This window comes from Chelonia mydas, chromosome 28, assembly GCF_015237465.2.
Source record: "Chelonia mydas isolate rCheMyd1 chromosome 28, rCheMyd1.pri.v2, whole genome shotgun sequence".
NCBI lineage: Eukaryota > Metazoa > Chordata > Testudines > Cheloniidae > Chelonia > Chelonia mydas.
Window position 1 is genome coordinate 2,084,239 of NC_051268.2, and position 19,008 is coordinate 2,103,246.

Sequence of the window (19,008 nt, forward strand, 5' to 3'; positions counted from 1 at the left end):
AGGCGGCAGCCCTGCCAAAGGGGGGACGGTGCCCCGGGAAGCCGAGAACTAGGTGTCACCCAACGTGAGGTCCTTGGGGTGCTCGGGCTAAGGGATGTGGAACCAGGGAGTCGGACCCGGGAGGGGTTTGCCCCGTCTGTGGCACTGGCGATTGGGTCCAGTGCTGGGGGCCAGGCTGGGAAAAGGGCTGGACCCATAGCTGGAGCGACAGATAGGTGGGGTGTGTGTGGGGCTGGAGAGACAGAGGGGTGTGTGTGGGGAGAGACAGAGGCACAGACAGACAGAGGGGTCCATGAGGGGATGGATAGACAGAGGGGGGTGTATGGGGCCAGGCAGACATAGGGTGCACATGGGGACAGACAGAGGGGCGCGTGTGGGACAGAAGGGCGAGTATGGGGAGAGACACACTGGTGTATCGTGCATGGGATCAGACAGAGGGTGTACACTGCATCAGAGACAGAGAGAATGGGGTGTATGGGGACGGAAAGAGGGGTCACATGGGGCCAGACAGACAGGTGTTTATGGATGGACAGAGGCTGCACATGGGAACAGCCAGGCAGAGGGGTGTGGAGGGGACAGACAGAGGGTATGTATGGGGTCAGAGAGGTGTTAGGGGGGACAGACAGAGGGTGTATATGGGGTCAGAGGGGTGTGAAGGGGACAGACAGAGGGTGTTAATAGGGTCAGAGGGGTTGAGGGGGGGGACAGACAGGGTGTGTATGGGGTGTGAGGGGGGGCAGACAGAGGGTGTGTATGGGGTGTGAAGGGGACAGACAGAGGGTGTGTATGGGTTCAGAAGGGTGTGGGGGACAGACAGAGGGTGTGTATGGGGTGAGAGGGGTGTGAAGGGGTGGACAGACAGAGGGTGTGTATGGGGTGAGAGGGGTGTGAGGGAGGACAGACAGAGGGTGTGTATGGGGTGTGAGGGGGACAGAGAGAGGTTGTGTATGGGGCGAGAGGGGTGTGAAGGGGCGGACAGACAGAAGGTGTGTATGGGGTCAGAGGGGTGTGAGGGAGGAAAGACAGAGGGTGTGGATGGGGTCAGAGGGGTGTGAGGGAGGACAGACAGAGGGTGTGGATGGGGTGAGAGGGGTGTGAAGGGGCGGACAGACAGAGGGTGTGGATGGGGTAAGGGGGTGTGAGGGGGACAGACAGAGCGTGTGGATGGGGACGGATGGAGACAGGGGTGTGAAGAGGGACAGAGGGTCCAGGCAGAGGGCACACACAGCGTCTCTGAGCCCGGCTCCCTGTCCCCGCAGGCTGCTGGAGTCCAAGCTGAAGGGTTTCCTGGACCGGCCGTACTCCTGGGAGACGTTAACCGACATCTCCAAGATTTTCTGGTTCTATCAGAGCCCGATCTCAGGTCCATGCTGCTCCAAGCGCTGTGGGGAGGGGCGGGGAGCCAACGCCAGCACAGGGCGACCCCCTGGCGCAGGGACCCTCTTTCCTTCCCTGCATCCCCCGTGGGGTGCTGAGCCAACACACGGCCCCTCCAGGACAACTGGTCCTGCCACCCTCTGCCCCCCACCAGGGCTCCCCTCAGGACTCCCAGCCCCCCCTACTCTAACCACTAGACCCCACTCCCCTCTCAGAGCTTGAGAGAGAACCCAGGAGTCCTGGCTCCCAGCCCCCACCCCCTTCTGACCACTCAGCTCCACTCCCCTCCTACAGCCAGGGTAAAAAAACCAGGAGTCCTCTCCCCCTCCCCTGCTCTAACGGTTAGTCCCTACTCTGCTCCCAGAGGAGGGGAGAGAACCCAGGAGTCCTGGCTCCCAGCTCCACACTACACCCCTCCCCACATAGGGCCAGGGAAAGGACCCAGACGTCCTGGTTCTCCCTCCCGCCCCCCCCACTCTCACCACTAGACCCCACTCCCCCCATAGACCCAGGGAAAGAATCCAGGAGTCCTGGCTCCCAGTCCCCTGCTCTCACCACTAGACACCACTTCCCTCCCAGAGCCCGGGAGAGAACCCAGGAGTCCTGGTTTGCAGCCCCCCACTCTAACCACCAGACCCCGCTCCCCTCCCCAGGCGATGGGGTTTCAAGGGCTGGCGTGTGTCTGTATCCCCAGAGTACGTCATTGAGCACTGGCAGGAAGATGCTTTCTTCGGGTACCAGTATCTGAACGGGTTCAACCCCGTTCTGATCCGGAAATGCACGGCGCTCCCCGAGAACTTCCCCGTGACGCAGGAGATGGTGGCCGGCTCCCTGGGGGAATCCACCAGCCTCCGGGAGGAGCTGCAGGTAACACCCCGCCCCCCGTAAATAATCAGAGCCTGGCTGAGTCCCAGCCCTGTCCAGTCCATCCTGCCCTCCTTCCCCGTGAACTCCTGCTGGTGGGAGCCCGGTGCTCTCTTCCCAAACTAAATTGTTTGTAGCATAGCTGGGTCTGGGTAACCAGCCGCCCCACCCCAGAGGTGGCTGCATCTCAGTGCTGGGTGAGGGATCCCTGTATAACCAGCCGCCCGGCCCCAGAGGTGGCTGCATCTCAGTGCTGGGTGAGGGATCCCTGTATAACCAGCCGCCCTGCCCCAGAGGTGGCTGCATCTCAGTGCTGGGTGAGGGATCCCTGTGTAACCAGCCGCCCTGCCCCAGAGGTGGCTGCATCTCAGTGCTGGGTGAGGGATCCCTGTATAACCAGCCGCCCTGCCCCAGAGGTGGCTGCATCTCAGTGCTGGGTGAGGGATCCCTGTATAACCAGCTGCCCCGCCCCAGAGTTGGCTGCATCTCAGTGCTGGGTGAGGGATCCCTGTATAACCAGCCGCCCTGCCCCAGAGGTGGCTGCATTTCAGTGCTGAGTGAGGGATCCCTGTACAACCCAGCCGCCCCGCCCCAGAGGTGGCTGCATTTTAATACTGGGTAAGTTCTATGTGTGTTGCTTGCTGGGACACTGCTGAAGGGAAGCTCACAACCCTGGGAGCGGGGCACTGACCCTCCTCTGCTCTGCGTGACAGAGAGGGAGCATCTATCTAGCAGATTACAAGCTCCTGGAAGACATTCCCACCACGAGAGTGAATGGTCACCAGCAGTACATCGCCGCGCCCCTGTGCCTGCTGCACCAGAAACCCAGCGGGGAGGTCGTCCCCTTGGCCATCCAGGTGAGGGGTTTCTCTGCTCGCCGGCGCCTGAGCGGGGGGTTATCAGGGCCCCTCCTGAGCCACCTGGGCCCCCCTGCAGCTAGGGAGCAACTGGGCTCCACCATTGCGAAAGGCACAATTATTATTGTGGGCAGGGCCCGAGTGTGCCAGGCGCTGCACAGACCCAATGGACCCATTGCTCTGATCCAGTGGGTGAATGGGTCCACTGGGGGGATATGGGGCTGGATGGGCCCATTGCTCTGACCATGGGGGAATACCGGGCTGGATGGGCCCATTGCTCTGACCATGGGGGAATACCGGGCTGGATGGGCCCACTGCTCTGATCCGGGGGGAGGGGGGGAATACCTGGCTGGATGGGCCCATTGCTCTGATCCAGGGGGGATACCGAGCTGGATGGACCCACTGCTCTGATCCGAGGGGGGTAGGGGAATAGTGGCTGGATGGGCCCATTGCTTTGACCCAGAGGGGATACCAGACTGGGTGGGCCCATTGCTCTGATCCAGGGGGGTACCAAGCTGGATGGGCCCACTGCTTTGACCCAGAGGGGATACCAGACTGGGTGGGCCCATTGCTCTGATCCAGGGGGGATACTGAGCTGGATGGGCCCACTGCTTTGACCCAGAGGGGATACCAGACTGGGTGGGCCCATTGCTCTGATCCAGGGGGGATATGGGGCTGGATGGGCCCATTGCTCTGATCCAGGGGGGATACTGAGCTGGATGGGCCCATTGCTCTGATCCGGGGGGGATACTGGGCAGGATGGGCCCACTGCTGTGACCCGGGGGGGGGGGGGGGGAATACCGGGCTGGATGGGCCCATTGCACTGATCACGGGGGGCTACCAGGCTGGGTGGGCCCATTGCTCTGATCCGGGGGGGATACTGGGCAGGATGGGCCCACTGCTCTGACCCGGGGGGTACTGGACCCATTGCTCTGACCCAGCTCCCCCACAGCTCAGCCAGCGCCCAGGTCCCGAAAGCCCCATCTTCCTGCCCAGTGACTCCGACTGGCTCTGGACTCTGGCCAAGACCTGGGTGCGCAGCTCCGAGTTCCACGTGCACGAGGTCACCTCCCACCTGCTCCGCGCCCACCTGCTGGCCGAGGTCTTCTCAGTGGCCACCCAGCGCCAGCTGCCCATGTGCCACCCCCTGTACAAGGTGAGGGGGGCGGAGCTGCTGTGGGGGGGCGGAGCTGCTGTGGGGGGGCGGGTCCATGGGTGGGCGGGGCCCCACTCCGCTTGGGGAGTCAGCCGATGGGAAGGCGGCGAGCAGCCAGTGTCCACACCCGGCACCTTATGCAAGGATCAAACAGGTGGCATCAGGGGTGGGGTGAGTCCCATTCCTGGCTACCCACTTCTGCAGGTGCTGGGACATGTTAAGGGAGTTGACCAAGGGTGCCCAGTTCTTCCTGTGCCTGGCTGGGGCACATGCCCCAGAGGTGCCCAGTGTGTGCCTTTGTGATGCTCAGACAAGCCCAGGAGGATTTTGGATGCGTGAGTTTGAGAGGGGCCCAGCCGGGCGTGTATCCCCGGAGCTATACACAGGAGTCACCCCTATCGCCGTGTGTGTGCTCTAGAAGTGCCCAGCTGTGTGTGTTTGGCACCTCCTCTCCAGCTGCTTCAGCCCCTGCGCCTCTTCTCTTCCAGCTCTTGATCCCTCACACCCGGTTCTCCATCCACATCAATGTCCTGGCCCGGACCTTTCTCATCAGCTCCGGGGGCGTATTTGATCGGGTAAAGAGCGGATCGTCTCATAATAGTAATATAATCCCTTGCTTGTAGCTGGTGCTTTTCACCCCTAGATCTCGGAGCACTTTACAAAGGACATCAGGAGCATTAGCTTCATTTTACAGATGGGGAAACTGAGGCAGAAGGCAGGGACTTATTTGCCTAAGGTCACTCAGCATGCCTTTGGTAGAACCAGGGAGAGCTGGGTGCTAGCCCCGGGTGCTAGCCCCTAGGCCACACTGCCTCCCATAGCTTGTTCAGAAAGGAGGGAGAATGACCAAACTGCCCATCAAATCAACTACACCACTGCCCCTCCCAAACTCCACCAACCCAGCTCCGCCCCCCAGCCTGCTCAGCCAACCAAATGCAAGGCAGAAGCAGCTCCTCCTGGTGGTCGGTGCTCATTGGCCACCTCACATCTGGGATCCAGCGAACATCCTTTTCCACATAAAGTTGGGCCCGTTGATAACTGAGATCAGATTTCAATCTGGTTTAGTGACACCCCCCCCTGTGTGGACGCTCTTAATTCACTTTCACTGGGACCACTTCAACCCAAGCACAATTAGCCCTTTTGTGGGCGTGGCCCGAACCGCAGTTTCCTGCCTCTGATCAGGGCGAGGCAGGGAGAGGGAACATGTTTTTCACTGAAAAATGGCCAGTGGGGAAAAATTAAAGGTTTTGCACTTAAAATGGTCGGTTTTCAAAAAAAAAGTTCATGGCATTTTTATGGCATTTTCCTTCGTAATCGTGATTTTCCTTCCTTTGTTGCCTTTTGCTTCTTTTCCCTGAGATTCCCCTACTTCGTCCTTTCCCTGTTTTCCCAGCTCCTCTCCCCCACCCCACTTTTTCCTGGGTTTTCCCATTTTGTTCTTGGGTTTTCCCTTTTTTCTTGTTTTTTTTTCTCTCTTTTCCCTTTTTTCTCTTGGTTTGTCTGGTTTTTCTTGGGGTTTTTTTTTTTCCATTTTTTTCTTGGATTTTCCATTTTTTCCCCTGGGGTTTTCCCTTTTTCTTTGTTTCTCTCTTCACTTCTTTTTCTTGATTTGTCTGTTTTTTCTTGGTTTTTCCATTTTTTCTTGGGTTTCCCTTTTTCCTTGTTCTTCCCCCCTCTTTTCCCCTTTTTTCTTATTTTTTCACTTCTTTTTCTTGTTTTTTTTCTTGTTTTCCCCCATTGTTCATCTTTCTTAGTTTTTCCTGCTTTCCTCCCTTTTTTCCTTCTTTTCGTTCTTCCTTTTGTCCCCCGTGTCCCCATTTCCTTTTATTTTCCTGGTCACTTTCATTAGTGAACATATTTTGGGAGGGAAAATAAATTGTCACCAAAGGATTTCGTACGTTTGATTCCCAGCGCTGCCCCAGACCCTGGGGAATCAACGCAATTCCAGTGTCCTACCCCCCTCCCCTGGGGCCTGCTGCTCCGTGGCAGTAACTCCCAGCGGGCCCGGGCCGGGTCTATATTCCACAGGCCATAGCGACCGGGCGTCCAGGCCTCGCCGAGCTTCTCCGCAAGGGCCTGGAGAACCTGACCTACACCACGCTCTGCCTTCCCGACGACATCCAGGAGCGCGGTGTCGGCTCCCTCCAGAGCTACTACTACAGGGACGATGGGCTCAAGATCTGGGCAGCTATAGAGAGGTGAGGGGGTGCTGGGTGGGGTGGGGTGTGGGGAGGAGAGATGAAGGCACATGTGGGGGAAGGGGTTAGACCTAGTGAAATCAGAGGGGGCAAAGTGTTGGGGCGCTGAGTGTGGAGGGGGTCAGGGGCAGAGCCCCCTGGGAGTCCAGGTCTTGTGTGGGAGGGAGCCCTGCATACTGGGCTTGTTCTGCTGGGATCCAGCGAACATCCTTTACCACACAAAGTTGGGCCCGTTGTTAACTGAAATCAGATTTCAATCCGGTTTAGTGACAATGTGGAAGCTCGTAATTCACTTTCACTGAAACCACTTCAACGCAATCCCAATCGAAGAACAGCCAAAATGAGACCGTCAGCCCCAGGATCTGCTGCCGGTTCATAGAACCATAGAAGATCAGGGTTGGAAGGGACCTCAGGAGGTATCTAGTCCAACCCCCTGCTCAAAGCAGGACCAACCCCAACTAAATCTTGAGGAGTGGTCTCAAGTTGCAGTGGGGGAGGTCTAGGTTGGACATTAGGAAACACTATTTCACTAGGAGGGTGGTGAAACACTGGAATGGGTTCCCCAGGGAGGTGGTGGAATCTCCATCCTTAGAGGTTTTAAGGCCCAGCTTGACAAAGCCCTGGCTGGGATGATTTAGTTGGGGTTGGTCCTGCTTTGAGCAGGGGGTTGGACTAGATGCCTCCTGAGGTCCCTTCCAACCCTGATCTTCTATGATTCTATGATTCTATGAAATCATCCCACCCAGGGCCTTAAAAACCTCTAAGTTCAATTAACTTGCTTTAAATTCACTTCTGTGCTTAACCCGGGGCAAGTCTCCATTTAGAGGGTAACATTTTCCAAAGTGCCCACACGGTCAAAGGACTAAGGATTTTTTTTGGTGGGCTGGCAATTTTGGAAAGTATAAATAAATAAATTAATTAAATAAAATAGTTTTAGGTTGGCCCCAAACTGACAATTTTCAAAATGTTCAGCCCCTCGAAAAATCACACCCCAAAAATAAAATTCCTTTCAGGTCAAATGAAACGTTTTGTTTTGTGTCAGTTGACCTAATTTGTTTCCATTTGGAGCATTTCGAAACTTCTTTGATTTTTTTTAAAAAAATTAATTTCCAGGACTTTTTGAACAACAACAAAATTTAATTTTTCGGGGCGGTTTCCAGATTTTCGGATGGTTTGTTTTTTCAGAAACAAGATCTGGCAACACTGAATTCATTTGCAAACTCTTTCAGGGTCACCGCCACTTCATTTTGTACCCCCCAAAAGTTCCAGCCCAAACCAGGAGCGCCAGAAACTCCCTAGAAGTAGGGGGGCCACCGGTGCTTGCACCATGGCCCCGCCCCCACTCCATCCCTCTCCCGCAAGGCTCCGCCCTCATTCCGCCTCTTCCCCGAGGCCCTGCCCCTGCTTGCTCCTCTCCGCCCCCCTCCCCACAACGCTTCCCATTAAGGCGGGTAAAAGGCGGTGGGGTCGTGGAACTGAAGTTGAAGTGTAGCAGCAATAGCTCTGTAGAGACTGGAGGGAGGGGGGCTCCCCTGGCTTGTCCTAGGGGAGAGCCTCTCACCGTGGGCCCCGGCGTCTGGGCTGACCCGATTCCCCTTTAACTCTCCCAGCTTTGTCTCCGGCATCGTGGGGATCTACTACCAGACCAGCCTCTCGGTGCAGAGTGACCACGAGCTGCAGGCGTGGGTGGGCGAGATATTCACCAAGGGATTCCTCGGCCGACAGGCGTCGGGTGAGAGCGCGGGGGCGGCTAGCGATCTCTGGGCCCGGGGTCACAGGCGCCGCTGAGGGGTCCTCCCTCCCACCCCCAAGAACCAGCCCCCCGTTAAGGTGTCTCCAAACCCCAAGGTGCTTGTGAAAACATCAGCCACGGCCTAGGTGTGATGCCTGCCGTGCGACAGCCGTGGGTCGCCCGCACGCCTCCACGTGGCTTTTAGCTCACGCGGTAGAGGCTCATGCACTAAGCTCCGGAGGCCCCCGGTTCGATCCCGCCCGCCGAGTCTGTCGGTGTTACACGTGCACTCGCAGTAGTGATGCTGGTATTGCACTAGCCCAGCATCACCCCTGGCAGGGGGAGCGGAGACGGGAGGCTCCCAGCCAGGGGCAGGGGAGGGGGCCCCAGTCCCATGCTCACCAGTCCATCCCTCCCCGGCAGGCGTCCCCTCGACTCTGGGCACCGCGGCCGAGCTGACCAAGTACCTGACCATGGTGATCTTCACCTGCTCCGCCTATCACGCTGCGGTCAACGCCGGGCAGGTGGGTGAGGGCCGCCTGCCCTGTCCCCCTCTTGGAGGGGGTGTCTCTTTCCTTCCCCCCTTTCCTCTCCTTACACCAGTGTCCCTGCCCTTGGGCCCCAGCCTGTCCCCTCCTGCCCTTTGGGCCCCATTGAGTACGCCCCATACTTTGGGGTCTGAGACTTGGTGGCTCATGCCCAGGAGTTACTGTGGCTTAAAGTCCACTCTAGCCCAGGTGGAGTTGCTGGGAGCCAGGACTCCTGGGTTCTCTCCCCAGCTCTGGGAGGGGAGTGGGGTTTAGTGGTTACAGCAGGAGGGGCTGGGAGCCAGGACTCCTGGGTTCTCTCCCCAGCTCTGGGAGAGGAGTGGGGTCTAGTGGTTAGAGCAGGGAGGGAGCCAGGACTCCTGGGTTCTATTCCTGGCTTTGTCAAGCATCTTGCACATGTTCCGTCCCCTCCCTCTGAAAATTTTTTTTAGAAAATTTTCATTTCCTTTGTAATTTTTCCATTTTTCAACAAAATGAATCGAAATGAAAATCCGTGGGAGAGATCGGGGCCCAGTCATGCCGGGTGCTGCACAGACCCCCCTGACCGAGACGGGTCCCCCGTTGTGCCCGGCACTGCACAGTGACATAGTGAGAGATGGTCCCTGACCCAAAGAGCTCACCCTCTAAGTAGATAAAACAGACAATGGGAAGAATTATCACCTCCCTTGTACAGATGGGGAAATTGAGTCACGGAGCCATTTGGTGCCTTGCCCGGTGGCACAGAGGGAGATCATGGAGTCACTGGGACTGGACTCTTGGATTCTCTCGTGACCTTGCCAGACAAGCTCCCAGGTGGGATCTAACCTCTGGCTTCCCTTTCCCGGCCCCAGTTCGAGCTGGCAGTCTTCATGCCCAATTACCCATCATCCATGCGGAAGCCGCCGCCCCGGAACAAGGCCAAGGTGACCCTGAAGGAGTTCCTGGACACCATTCCTGAGATGAACACCACCAGCCTGATCCTCTCTGTCCTCTGGGTGCTGCGTAATGAGGATAAGGACATGGTGAGAGCGGGGCTGCTGGGGCTGGTGGACAAGGGGGGACCCTGGATTGGGGGGGCGTCTTTTGGGAGAGGAGCCCCCACTCTGAATCCTTCAGTATTGGATTAGGGGTGTGTGTCCTCCACTGCCTCTGAAACACCCACAGAGGGGCCAGACCCCACCTGGTGTCAATGGGCGTCTCTCCACTGGCATCAATGGGGCCAGCTCCCGGCTGGTGTCAATGGGCGTCTCTCCACTGGCGTCAATGGGGCCAGCTCCCAGCCGGTGTCAATGGGCATCTCTCCACTGGCATCAATGGGGACAGCTCCCGGCTGGTGTCAATGGGCGTCTCTCCATTGCAGTCAATGGGGCCAGATCCCAGCTGGTGTCAATGGGCGTCTCTCCATTGGAGTCAATGGGGCCAGCTCCCAGCTGGTGTCAATGGGCGTCTCTCCATTGGAGGCAATGGGGCCAGCTCCCAGCTGGTGTCAATGGGCATCTCTCCATTGGAGTCAATGGGGCCAGATCCCAGCCGGTGTCAATCTCCATTGGAGCCAATGGGGCCAGATCCCGGCTCATGTCAATGGGCGTCTCTCTATTGGAGTCAATGGGGCCAGATCCTCAGCTGGTGTCCAGCAGCAGGAGGTCCATTGGATCTGCTGCTGGTTTGAGGATATGGACCCAGCATTTCAGCCCCTTTCCTGTTACCCTCTCGGGACATGGTGGGGGTGGACGGCCGCTGTGCTGGCAGGGAGGAAATGTCCCCAAAGTGACATGCATGTGATCATTGTTTAGAGGCCTGGGGCCTTTTAGAAGAGGCAGGGAGAGGTCTTTCCCTACAGACACGGGTTCGACCACTGTTCAGACATAAAGTACTCTCCAGTTCTCTCCATAGACCCAGCTCACCCTGAGTATTGTTAAACATTTCTGACCCAAGCTGTTTAACCAAAATTTTGGACCCTGCAGTTAGATTGTAGAAGTGTAAGACTGGAAGGGACCTCGAACAGTCACCTAGTCCAGTCCCCTGCACTCAAGGCAAGTGTAAGTATTATCTATGCTGTAGTTGGTGTTGGTCCTGCTTTGAGCAGGGGGTTGGAGTAGATACCTCCTGAGGTCTCTTCCAACCCTGATCTTCTTTGGTTCTATGATCTAGACCATCCTTGACAGGTGTCTGATCAAGCTGCTCTTAAAAATCTCCAATGACAGAGGTGGGTGAATCTGTAACTTTTTTGGTTTGTTAGACAAGGTGGGAGAGGGAATATCTCTTATTGGACCAACTTCTGTCGGTGAGAGAGACAAACTTTCGAGCTCTTTCACCAAGGAAAGTTGGTCCAATAAAAGATATTACCTCCGGCATCTTGTCTCTCTGATATCCTGGGACCAACACGGCTACAATAGCGTTGCCATTGTTGGTGATTTTGAGAAGTTGAAAATGAATCGTTTTGGGGTCAAACCCAACCTGTTGTTCAACCCAAAAGCAACGTTTCCTTTCGATTCTGAGCATTTTTGTGCATGGACATTTCGGAACGTTCGACACAAAAAGCCATTTGGAACTGAAAATGGGTTGCAAACTCGAAATGGGTCGCATTTTTTTTTAGTTTTATTTTTAAATTAACTCTTTGGCAAAAGGGATAATTCAGAAAATAGTTTGGTGTCCCCAAACGTCCATTTTTTCTCAAAAAAAAGAGAAAAGTTTGGGTGGAAAATGATTACTCAGGCGCTGGCGTGGATTGTTTCCATCGGGAGGAGACATTGGTGATGGACCCAGGTGTTTCTTTGCTGGAATTATGTTTAATTTGCCAAGTCTGGAGGACTCAAAGAACAGGAGGCAATTTCCTTGCTCACAGTTCCAAGCCTCCTTCCAACTAGCACTCAGCCCAAAAATGTTCTCTTTCTCTCGACTTTGTCCGGAGCCACATGCCCAAAGCTTGTTCTGTCTCCTTGGCTCTGTGCTGCTTCAGTGTCTGTTTCTCTCGCGTGCAAAGCTCCACCAGTCAGTGCCCCAGCCCTTGCCTTTGCTATCTCAATCCCCCAAGAAAACCTCTCTTCTCTACTCCAGCCTTGGAGTAATAAGAATGCAGCCCTGGAGTTGATCCTCTGGGGGTTCAGTGATTTTGATGACTCTGTATTCACCACTCTCCCTGTTCCCTTCCAGAGACCCCTGGGGACATACCCTGAGGAGCACTTTACCGAACACGGGCCAAAGCAGCTCATGGCTGCCTTCCAGGATCGCCTAGCAGAGATCTCCCGGGAAATCGAGGAGAGGAACCAGTCACTAGCGCTGAGCTACAACTACATGTATCCCCCTAACATAGAGAACAGCACAGCCATATAACACCCAGAGGCGCCACCCCTCCAGCTGCCCCGTGATGGAGAACCCCCTCACCCAGACACCCACCACTGAGTGCCCCCTGCAGGAACAGGCCACAGCATCTCCACAGCCAAATGCTCGCCGGCATCCTGAGAACATACACCCAACCGGTGGAGCAATGGGGAACCACACCTGCTGGTGATCCGGCCCCATTGACTCCAATGGAGAGACGCCCATTGACACCAGCTGGGATCTGGCCCCATTGACTCCAAAGGAGAGACGCCCATTGACACCAGCTGGGGATCTGCCCAGGGCCTCCATAAACCCCCAGTTTCATAGCAGTCTCACAGGGCTCCCTTACCTCCGGGTTTCACACCAGTGAAGGAGCGGGTGTTGAATTGCCTGTTGTACTCAAGGCAAATCCTGTGGACAGGTGTTGTCATTTCCGAGTATCAAGGTTCCAAGTCTCCTCATTAGGAAATAATTTCCCGTAGACGCCTCCTTATCATTTCCTTCCATTCCCCACCCGCTTGCCTGGGATGCTGTCTTGGTTTGGCTGCTCGTCCCTCTATCAAGTGATGTGGCCACACTGGACCATGGTCTCCGTCCCCTTGTGAATTGGTTTATTCTGCACGGAGACACATTGCTGGGTGAAGGTGGCCTGCACTTCTGTCATCATGTCCAATATTTGCAAAAGTGGTTTGAGAATCTGGGGGTCCAGGTTAAGGGTCCTGAAGAGTTGATTGAAGACACCTTAAGAAAGTTGATTTTCCCAAAGGGACATGTTCTGCTCAAAACCGTGGCCTCTTTCAGGTGCATCAGAAACAGAGGCACCCGTAGGTTTTCCATGTCTTAGATTCATAGATCCCAAGGCCAGCAGGGACCATTGTGATCATCTACTCTGACCTCCTGTATGACACAGGACAGAAAACTTCCCCCAAACAATTGCCCTTTCAACTCAGGTATCCTGGTCTCATTTCTTTGCTCCTCGTTGAGCTTGAGAACGTCTTGGGGATGAGTCTGTCCTGTTCGTCCGCTGTCTGAGCAGTGCCCCATGGTGGCTCATTGTCCTGGTTGGTGACATAAGGTGCAACTGGTGTACAATTCATGAGCAGAGCAGGTTGGTCTTGGTAGACACCGACTAAACATGAGACCCCAGTGAGATGCTGTAGCTAAGAGGGTGAACGTGATCCTGTGATGAATAAGCAGGGGAAACTGACAAACCGGAAAGGGCTTGTGTGATGGAGTGGGCATTTTCTGTGATAGTTTATCTGAATGCCGTCTGTGTGTCAGTTCCCCCAATGTGCTGCATAGTTAACTTGGTGGTGGGAAAAGGTTGTTGACTCTCTGCAGAGTAAACCCTGTAGGGTGTGATGGATACCTGCCTACCTCCATGTCCATGGAGAGAGTCTGAGAAGACAATAGCCACTACAATTGCCTGGTACCTAGCAACAAACGACTATGGATGATCCACCGCTCCACAGGAAGCCAGACGGGTTTGCTGGGGAACAAGAGCAAAGGGCTGAGAAGTGGCCAGGTGAAGAGTTGTTAAGTGTGGGCTGCGGGAAGTTGGAGACTCTCCTGAACTGGGACACAAAAGAGGGCTCTGGACCAAGGAAGATGGACCAGGCTGTAACTTGCTGCTGGCTTCTCATGACCCACGTGAGCTGGGTTCCAGACGTCTAATAAACAGGACTGCTTTCACAACACTGCCCGAGAGTTGCTTCCCATGCTGGAGCTGGCAGGGTGCAGTGCTCCCTTTGGGGGTAAAAGTCTCTCTCAGGTCTCCAACTCGGGTGGACTCACTGAAGGGAGCTTGTAACCCCCCTGATTTGACATTCCTGCGGGTAACCCCAGAACCTGGCAGGACTACAGTCAGCCATCTTGTGTGTCCAGCCACTGTTGGCTGAAAACCAAGTGCCACATAGCTAAGAGATAACGAGTCGTTTGCTGAAATTAGGAGAATTGGTGATCCACCAGATTTACTATGACAACCCACTAGGAATCCCTATGAGGGCTGTGCTTCGTTTAAGTTAGCTCTAAAAGACTAGGCGAAAGAACAGACTTTGGAGCAGTCCGAGGAAGCTTTTCTTTGGGCAAGGATTGGGCATCTAAACTCCCCAGCAACTGGACGGAAGGAGGGTCCCCAGAATGCCGGTTGCTGATTCCTCAAAACCATTTCAGACTTCGGGTAAATAGAAACGTGAGAATGCTCTCACCCTACTGCTACAGTGTGTGTGTGTGTGTCTGTCTGTCCTTGAGACCTAATAAAAAGTAGTTTTAGGTAAAAGCACTCTGTAACGTTCCCCTTTGGTGTTATCAGGACCGGTGATCTGCTGGGCCTCTCCAATCCTTGACTCTGGGAGTCGTCCTTACCCTGCTCTGCTGTGAGAACCCCCACTCCTGGGCTGGTCACGCACGGCCTCTGACATGTCAGCTGTTCCTCAGATTGTGCAACCGAAAGACACTGGTGAATATCTCCAGTCCCAGACACAGCGCTGGGAACCTCCGTCTTGCAGTGTCCGGTTATGCCCGCTGGACGCTGCAAACTCATATGAGTTCATCAATTTAACAAACAAATTGATACATACCAGACTTGTTCTCCCAAGGGGAGACTCTGACAAACTTCAGACCAAACGCACTGCTTCCGGTAGAATAAACAAACAGATTTATTCACTATAAAGATAGATTTTAAGTGATAATAAATCAAAGCATAAGAAGTCAGATTTGGTCAAATGAAATAAAAGCAAAACACATTCTACGCTGATCGTAACACTTTCAATGCCTTTACAAACTTAAAAAGAAAAGGCGTACTAGTGGCACCTTAGAGACTTAGATGCTTCTCACCACAGGCTGCCTGGTTGCCCTTCAGCCAGGCTCTTCCCTTTGATCAGCGCTTTAGTCGCTTGGTGGTGGTGTCTGTAGATGGAGGTGGAAGAGAAAGGAAGAGCATGGCAAACGTCTCTCCCTTTTATCATGTCTTTTCCTCCCTCTTGACTTTGCCTCCGCCCCCCTTTCAGAGTCAGGTGAGCATTACCTCATCATAGTCCCAAACTGACCAAGAGAAGGAGGGTGACTCACTCAGAGTTGATGGACCCCCCAGAAGACCTCTGCGTGTCCCCATTGGTGGAGAACCACTGCCCATGAATGATATTAGCCTTTTTCGCAACAGCATCATGGTGTTGGCTCATATTTAATTTGTGATCATAGAATCATAGAAGATTAGGGTTGGAAGAGACCTCAGGAGGTATCTGGTCCAACCCCCTGCTCAAAGCAGGACCAACCCCAACTAAATCATCCCAGCCAGGGCTTTGTCAAGCCGGGCCTTAAAAGCCTCTAAGGAAGGAGATTCCACCACTTCCCTGGGGAACCCATTCCAGTGCTTCATCACCCTCCTAATGAAATAGTTTTTCCTCATATCCAACCGAGACCTCCCCCACTGCAACATGAGACCGTTGCTCCTCGTTCTGTCATCTGCCACCACTGAGAACAGCCGAGCTCCATCCTCTTTGGAACCCCCCTTCAGGTAGTTGAAGGCAGCTACCAAATCCCCCCTCATTCTTCTCTTCTGCAGATTAAATAACCCCAGTTCCCTCAGCCTCTCCTCGTAAGTCATGTGCTCCAGTCCCCTAATCATTTTCGTTGCCCTCCACTGGACTCTTTCCAATTTGTCCACATCCCTTCTGTAGTGGGGGGCCCAAAACTGGACGCAATACTCCAGGTATAACTCCCAGATCCCTAAAAAGAACAGGAGGACTTGTGGCACCTTAGAGACTAACCAATTTATTTGAGCATAAGCTTTCGTGAGCTACAGCTCACTTCATCGGATGTTTTCCCAGCAGTTCTGCCACCTAGCCAGTTATTCCCCATTTTGTATTTGGTTGTTAAGAACTGGGGACCCTTTGCCAAAGAGCCTCTGTGGGCCAAAGAGATCGTTTGGAGCACGTCCCTTGTTCCTCCGGTGCAGACGACCGAACCAACGGAGACAGCTCTGTTTGAAGCTAGGGAGCAGCCTTGGCAGGTTTGTTTCGAACGCGGGGAAGATAGCGGGAACGGAAGGTGTTTAAGTCTTCTCTCGTCCCAGCTGTAGTTGGTTCAGGTCTTCCCCCCGTACAGCAGCGTGCTCAGAACACGCAGATGCTAGACCCGTATTTTGCTGTTCCGTGTTAGTTTCTCATGATCCCATATGCACTCGGCCAGCTGGCTGAATCTGGCCTCTGCCTTTCCAAGGCGAGGATTAAGCTCATCATCTAAGTTAGCTGATGCTAACAGGCCTGGATTAACCTTTTGTGGGCCCCATGCCAAGCATATCTGGGGGAAATGGGGCATGGCGTGTGGGAAGGGGGGGGTTGGTCCCCGGAGTGAGGGTCCAGCTGGGGGCAATGGGGTGCGGTGCGGCGGGAGCCAGCTCTGTGCTGCCAACACACCCCTTCCCCTCGGGGGCAGGCCTGCGCCACACCGCCCCCCTGCCCAGAGACCCCCTGAAGTCAACAGGCCTGCGAGCGTGTGTAGAACTGAGGCCTTATTTGCTACCTGACAATCCTGCTAGAAAACATACACGCTACTAAGATCGTTCTAGCGAGTTAAAATTCGTTTAACGAACTTGCAAAAGCGGCTTCTGTTCCACCCAGTTCCTCTCACCAGAGACCCAGGAACATCAAAAGGTGATTAGAACAAGAGCTGTTTACTTGACTCTGGACTTTCATTAAACTGAAAGTGAAACCTCACTAAGAACGTTAAGCCTCATCATTTCTTTAAATGTCTCTTTCTTTCATGTCAGGCATTCAATGCTTATGTGAAAAGTTTATCTGTTTCAGACAATTTATTACTAGATGGTACCACACGTCACATCAGAGTAGGGTGACCAGATAGCAAATGTGAAAAATCGGGACAGGGTGGGGGGTAATAGGTGCCTATATAAGAAAAAGCCCCAAATATCGGGACTGTCCCTATGAAATCGGGACATCTGGGCACCCTACACCAGGGCGGGAGGGGGGAACTTTGTAGGGAAGCATGGTACAGTGATCACACACATTCAGATCCTGGACTCCTATATATTTCTGACTCTTCCACTGTCTCCCAGTGAGACCATTAACGTCCCCATCTGTAAAATATGTAATTCCGCCTCTGTCCCAAATAGGGCGTGTAGACTGAGGCTTCATTAGCCTTCCCAGAGAGCTGTAACTACGCCAAAAGCTTTGAAAGGATAGCCTTTATAACTAATACAGAGCATTTTTTAAAAAAACTGTATTTAAAGGGACACCGTTAGCATCTGCATTTTCTAATGTTAATCCTCCGTGCCGTTTATTTTGTGGCTATACAGGGGAAACCATGACAGCAGCAGCATCCGTGCTCCTCTCTGCTAATCTTTTAATTGCCGGAATGTAATCCTAAGTGTTGCTTGTAATTATAGAAGTCAAAAATGTGATCCGTTTTCACTCAGTGTTCTTTTCTTCTTCCTGCCTGCAACCTACGCTCTTTTCTGCAACTTGGGAGGCTGCCAGCGACTTCAATGGGAGGGAACTACTTATCTGAACTGGGAGAAGGTGTTGATTTTCATCTAAACATACAAGATTCACAAAATGCATTTCCAGAGCTGCCTCGTCTTGTCATACAGAGGCAGGCTCCCTCAGTTAGATACAGTTAATGGCTTAAAAAAAAGAAGAAGAAAAAAAGAACTAAAATGGTTTAATTTTGTTATAAAAATTGACCAGTAATCAGATTGCTTAGTGAGCACAAATCAATTTCTGAACACAATTCACGGCAGCCCCTGCAGCCCAATGGAGATCTCATTTCCCCGGACAAATTAACGTTAACTTTAATTGGTACTAATCCACCCAAGTAGAAGAAAATCACATGCTATACTGTACAAATGATTAAACCCATTTTACAGCCCCTTAAAGCCCTGAGGCCCCGCTCCCATGCTGCCTCTTCCCCCCAAATCCCTGCCCCTCGCTCATTCTTCTCCACTCCCTTCCCCTCCTCGCTCACCCTTAGGGCTGGTGAAAAGTGGGAGAGCATAGGCCCCTGCCTCCCTCCACGTTCCAGTGCCCCTGGTCCCCAGTCAGGATGAGTGTTTCTGTTGTTTCAGGATCAGTGTTTCTCCCACGTCTAACCCTAACCCCAATCCCTGAACATAAACCTTAAAACTGAGCCCTAGCACCTGGCATTGGCCACTGTCGGAAGACAGGACTCTGGGCTAGATGGACCTTTCCTCTGACCCAGTCTGGCCAACTCTGAACACTAAACCCCTAACCCCAAGCCCTAAAACTTCAACCCAAACTCCAAACCTGAATACTAAACCCTAACCCCAGACCCTGAACCTTCGCCTTAAATCCAAACTTGACATCTAACCCTAAACCCTCAGCCCCGGTCTACACTACAGAGTTAGGGCAATGCAGCATCAGTGTAGACGCTGCATTGATCACGTTGACTGTCGTTGGCTTTCAGCAGCAGTCCCCACAATGCCCCTGTGATAAATGGGGGGGTGGGGGCGTTTAGCTCCCTTTTAGGGACACCCAGCCAGTCAGTAGCTATAGAATCCTCCTTAGCAGCTGTACCCTAATTGCCTTACCTGTAAAGGGGTAAGAGAAGCTTAACCTGAGTTGGCAGCTGACCAGGAGAACCCATAGGGAGGCTGTACCCTTTCAAATTGGAAAAACTGCCGGGTGTGGGGGGTTTTTATTTGTCTCTCGGGCTGGAGAGAGGGGAAGGCAGCAACAAGCTGTAAGCTTTAAACCAGGTATGGGAAATCATCAGCATCATACCTAGAAACTCCTCATTTGGAACCCCAGATATGTAAGTAGCACAGGAAATGTTAAGACTGACGCGACTAGGGCCCTTTTGGTTGTTTTGGTTTGTGGATTCCTCGGTGCTAACCCCAGGTGCTTTTGTTTTGCTTGTAACCTTTAAGTTGAACCCCAAGAAAGTTATTTTCGGTGTTTAATCCCTAAAGCCTGAGTTTTCAGACATGATTCTTTCTTTTTTA

At 53.7% G+C, this 19,008-nt stretch overlaps 1 protein-coding gene across 1 annotated transcript in view; it reads left to right on the forward strand.

Annotated features, from left to right (window-relative positions):
• Positions 1-12,083, forward strand: part of LOC119564653 (hydroperoxide isomerase ALOXE3-like) — a 17,572-nt gene extending 5,489 nt beyond the window's left edge. Inside the window, exons 5-14 of the mRNA XM_037887656.2 lie at positions 1,260-1,363; positions 2,072-2,244; positions 2,955-3,098; positions 4,051-4,254; positions 4,743-4,829; positions 6,283-6,452; positions 8,063-8,184; positions 8,608-8,708; positions 9,563-9,733; positions 11,865-12,083. Of these exons, the coding sequence (XP_037743584.2) occupies positions 1,260-1,363; positions 2,072-2,244; positions 2,955-3,098; positions 4,051-4,254; positions 4,743-4,829; positions 6,283-6,452; positions 8,063-8,184; positions 8,608-8,708; positions 9,563-9,733; positions 11,865-12,044 (1,456 nt within the window). The 3' untranslated portion in view covers positions 12,045-12,083. The remainder of the gene's footprint in view (positions 1-1,259; positions 1,364-2,071; positions 2,245-2,954; positions 3,099-4,050; positions 4,255-4,742; positions 4,830-6,282; positions 6,453-8,062; positions 8,185-8,607; positions 8,709-9,562; positions 9,734-11,864) is intronic.
• Positions 12,084-19,008: the final 6,925 nt, after the last annotated feature.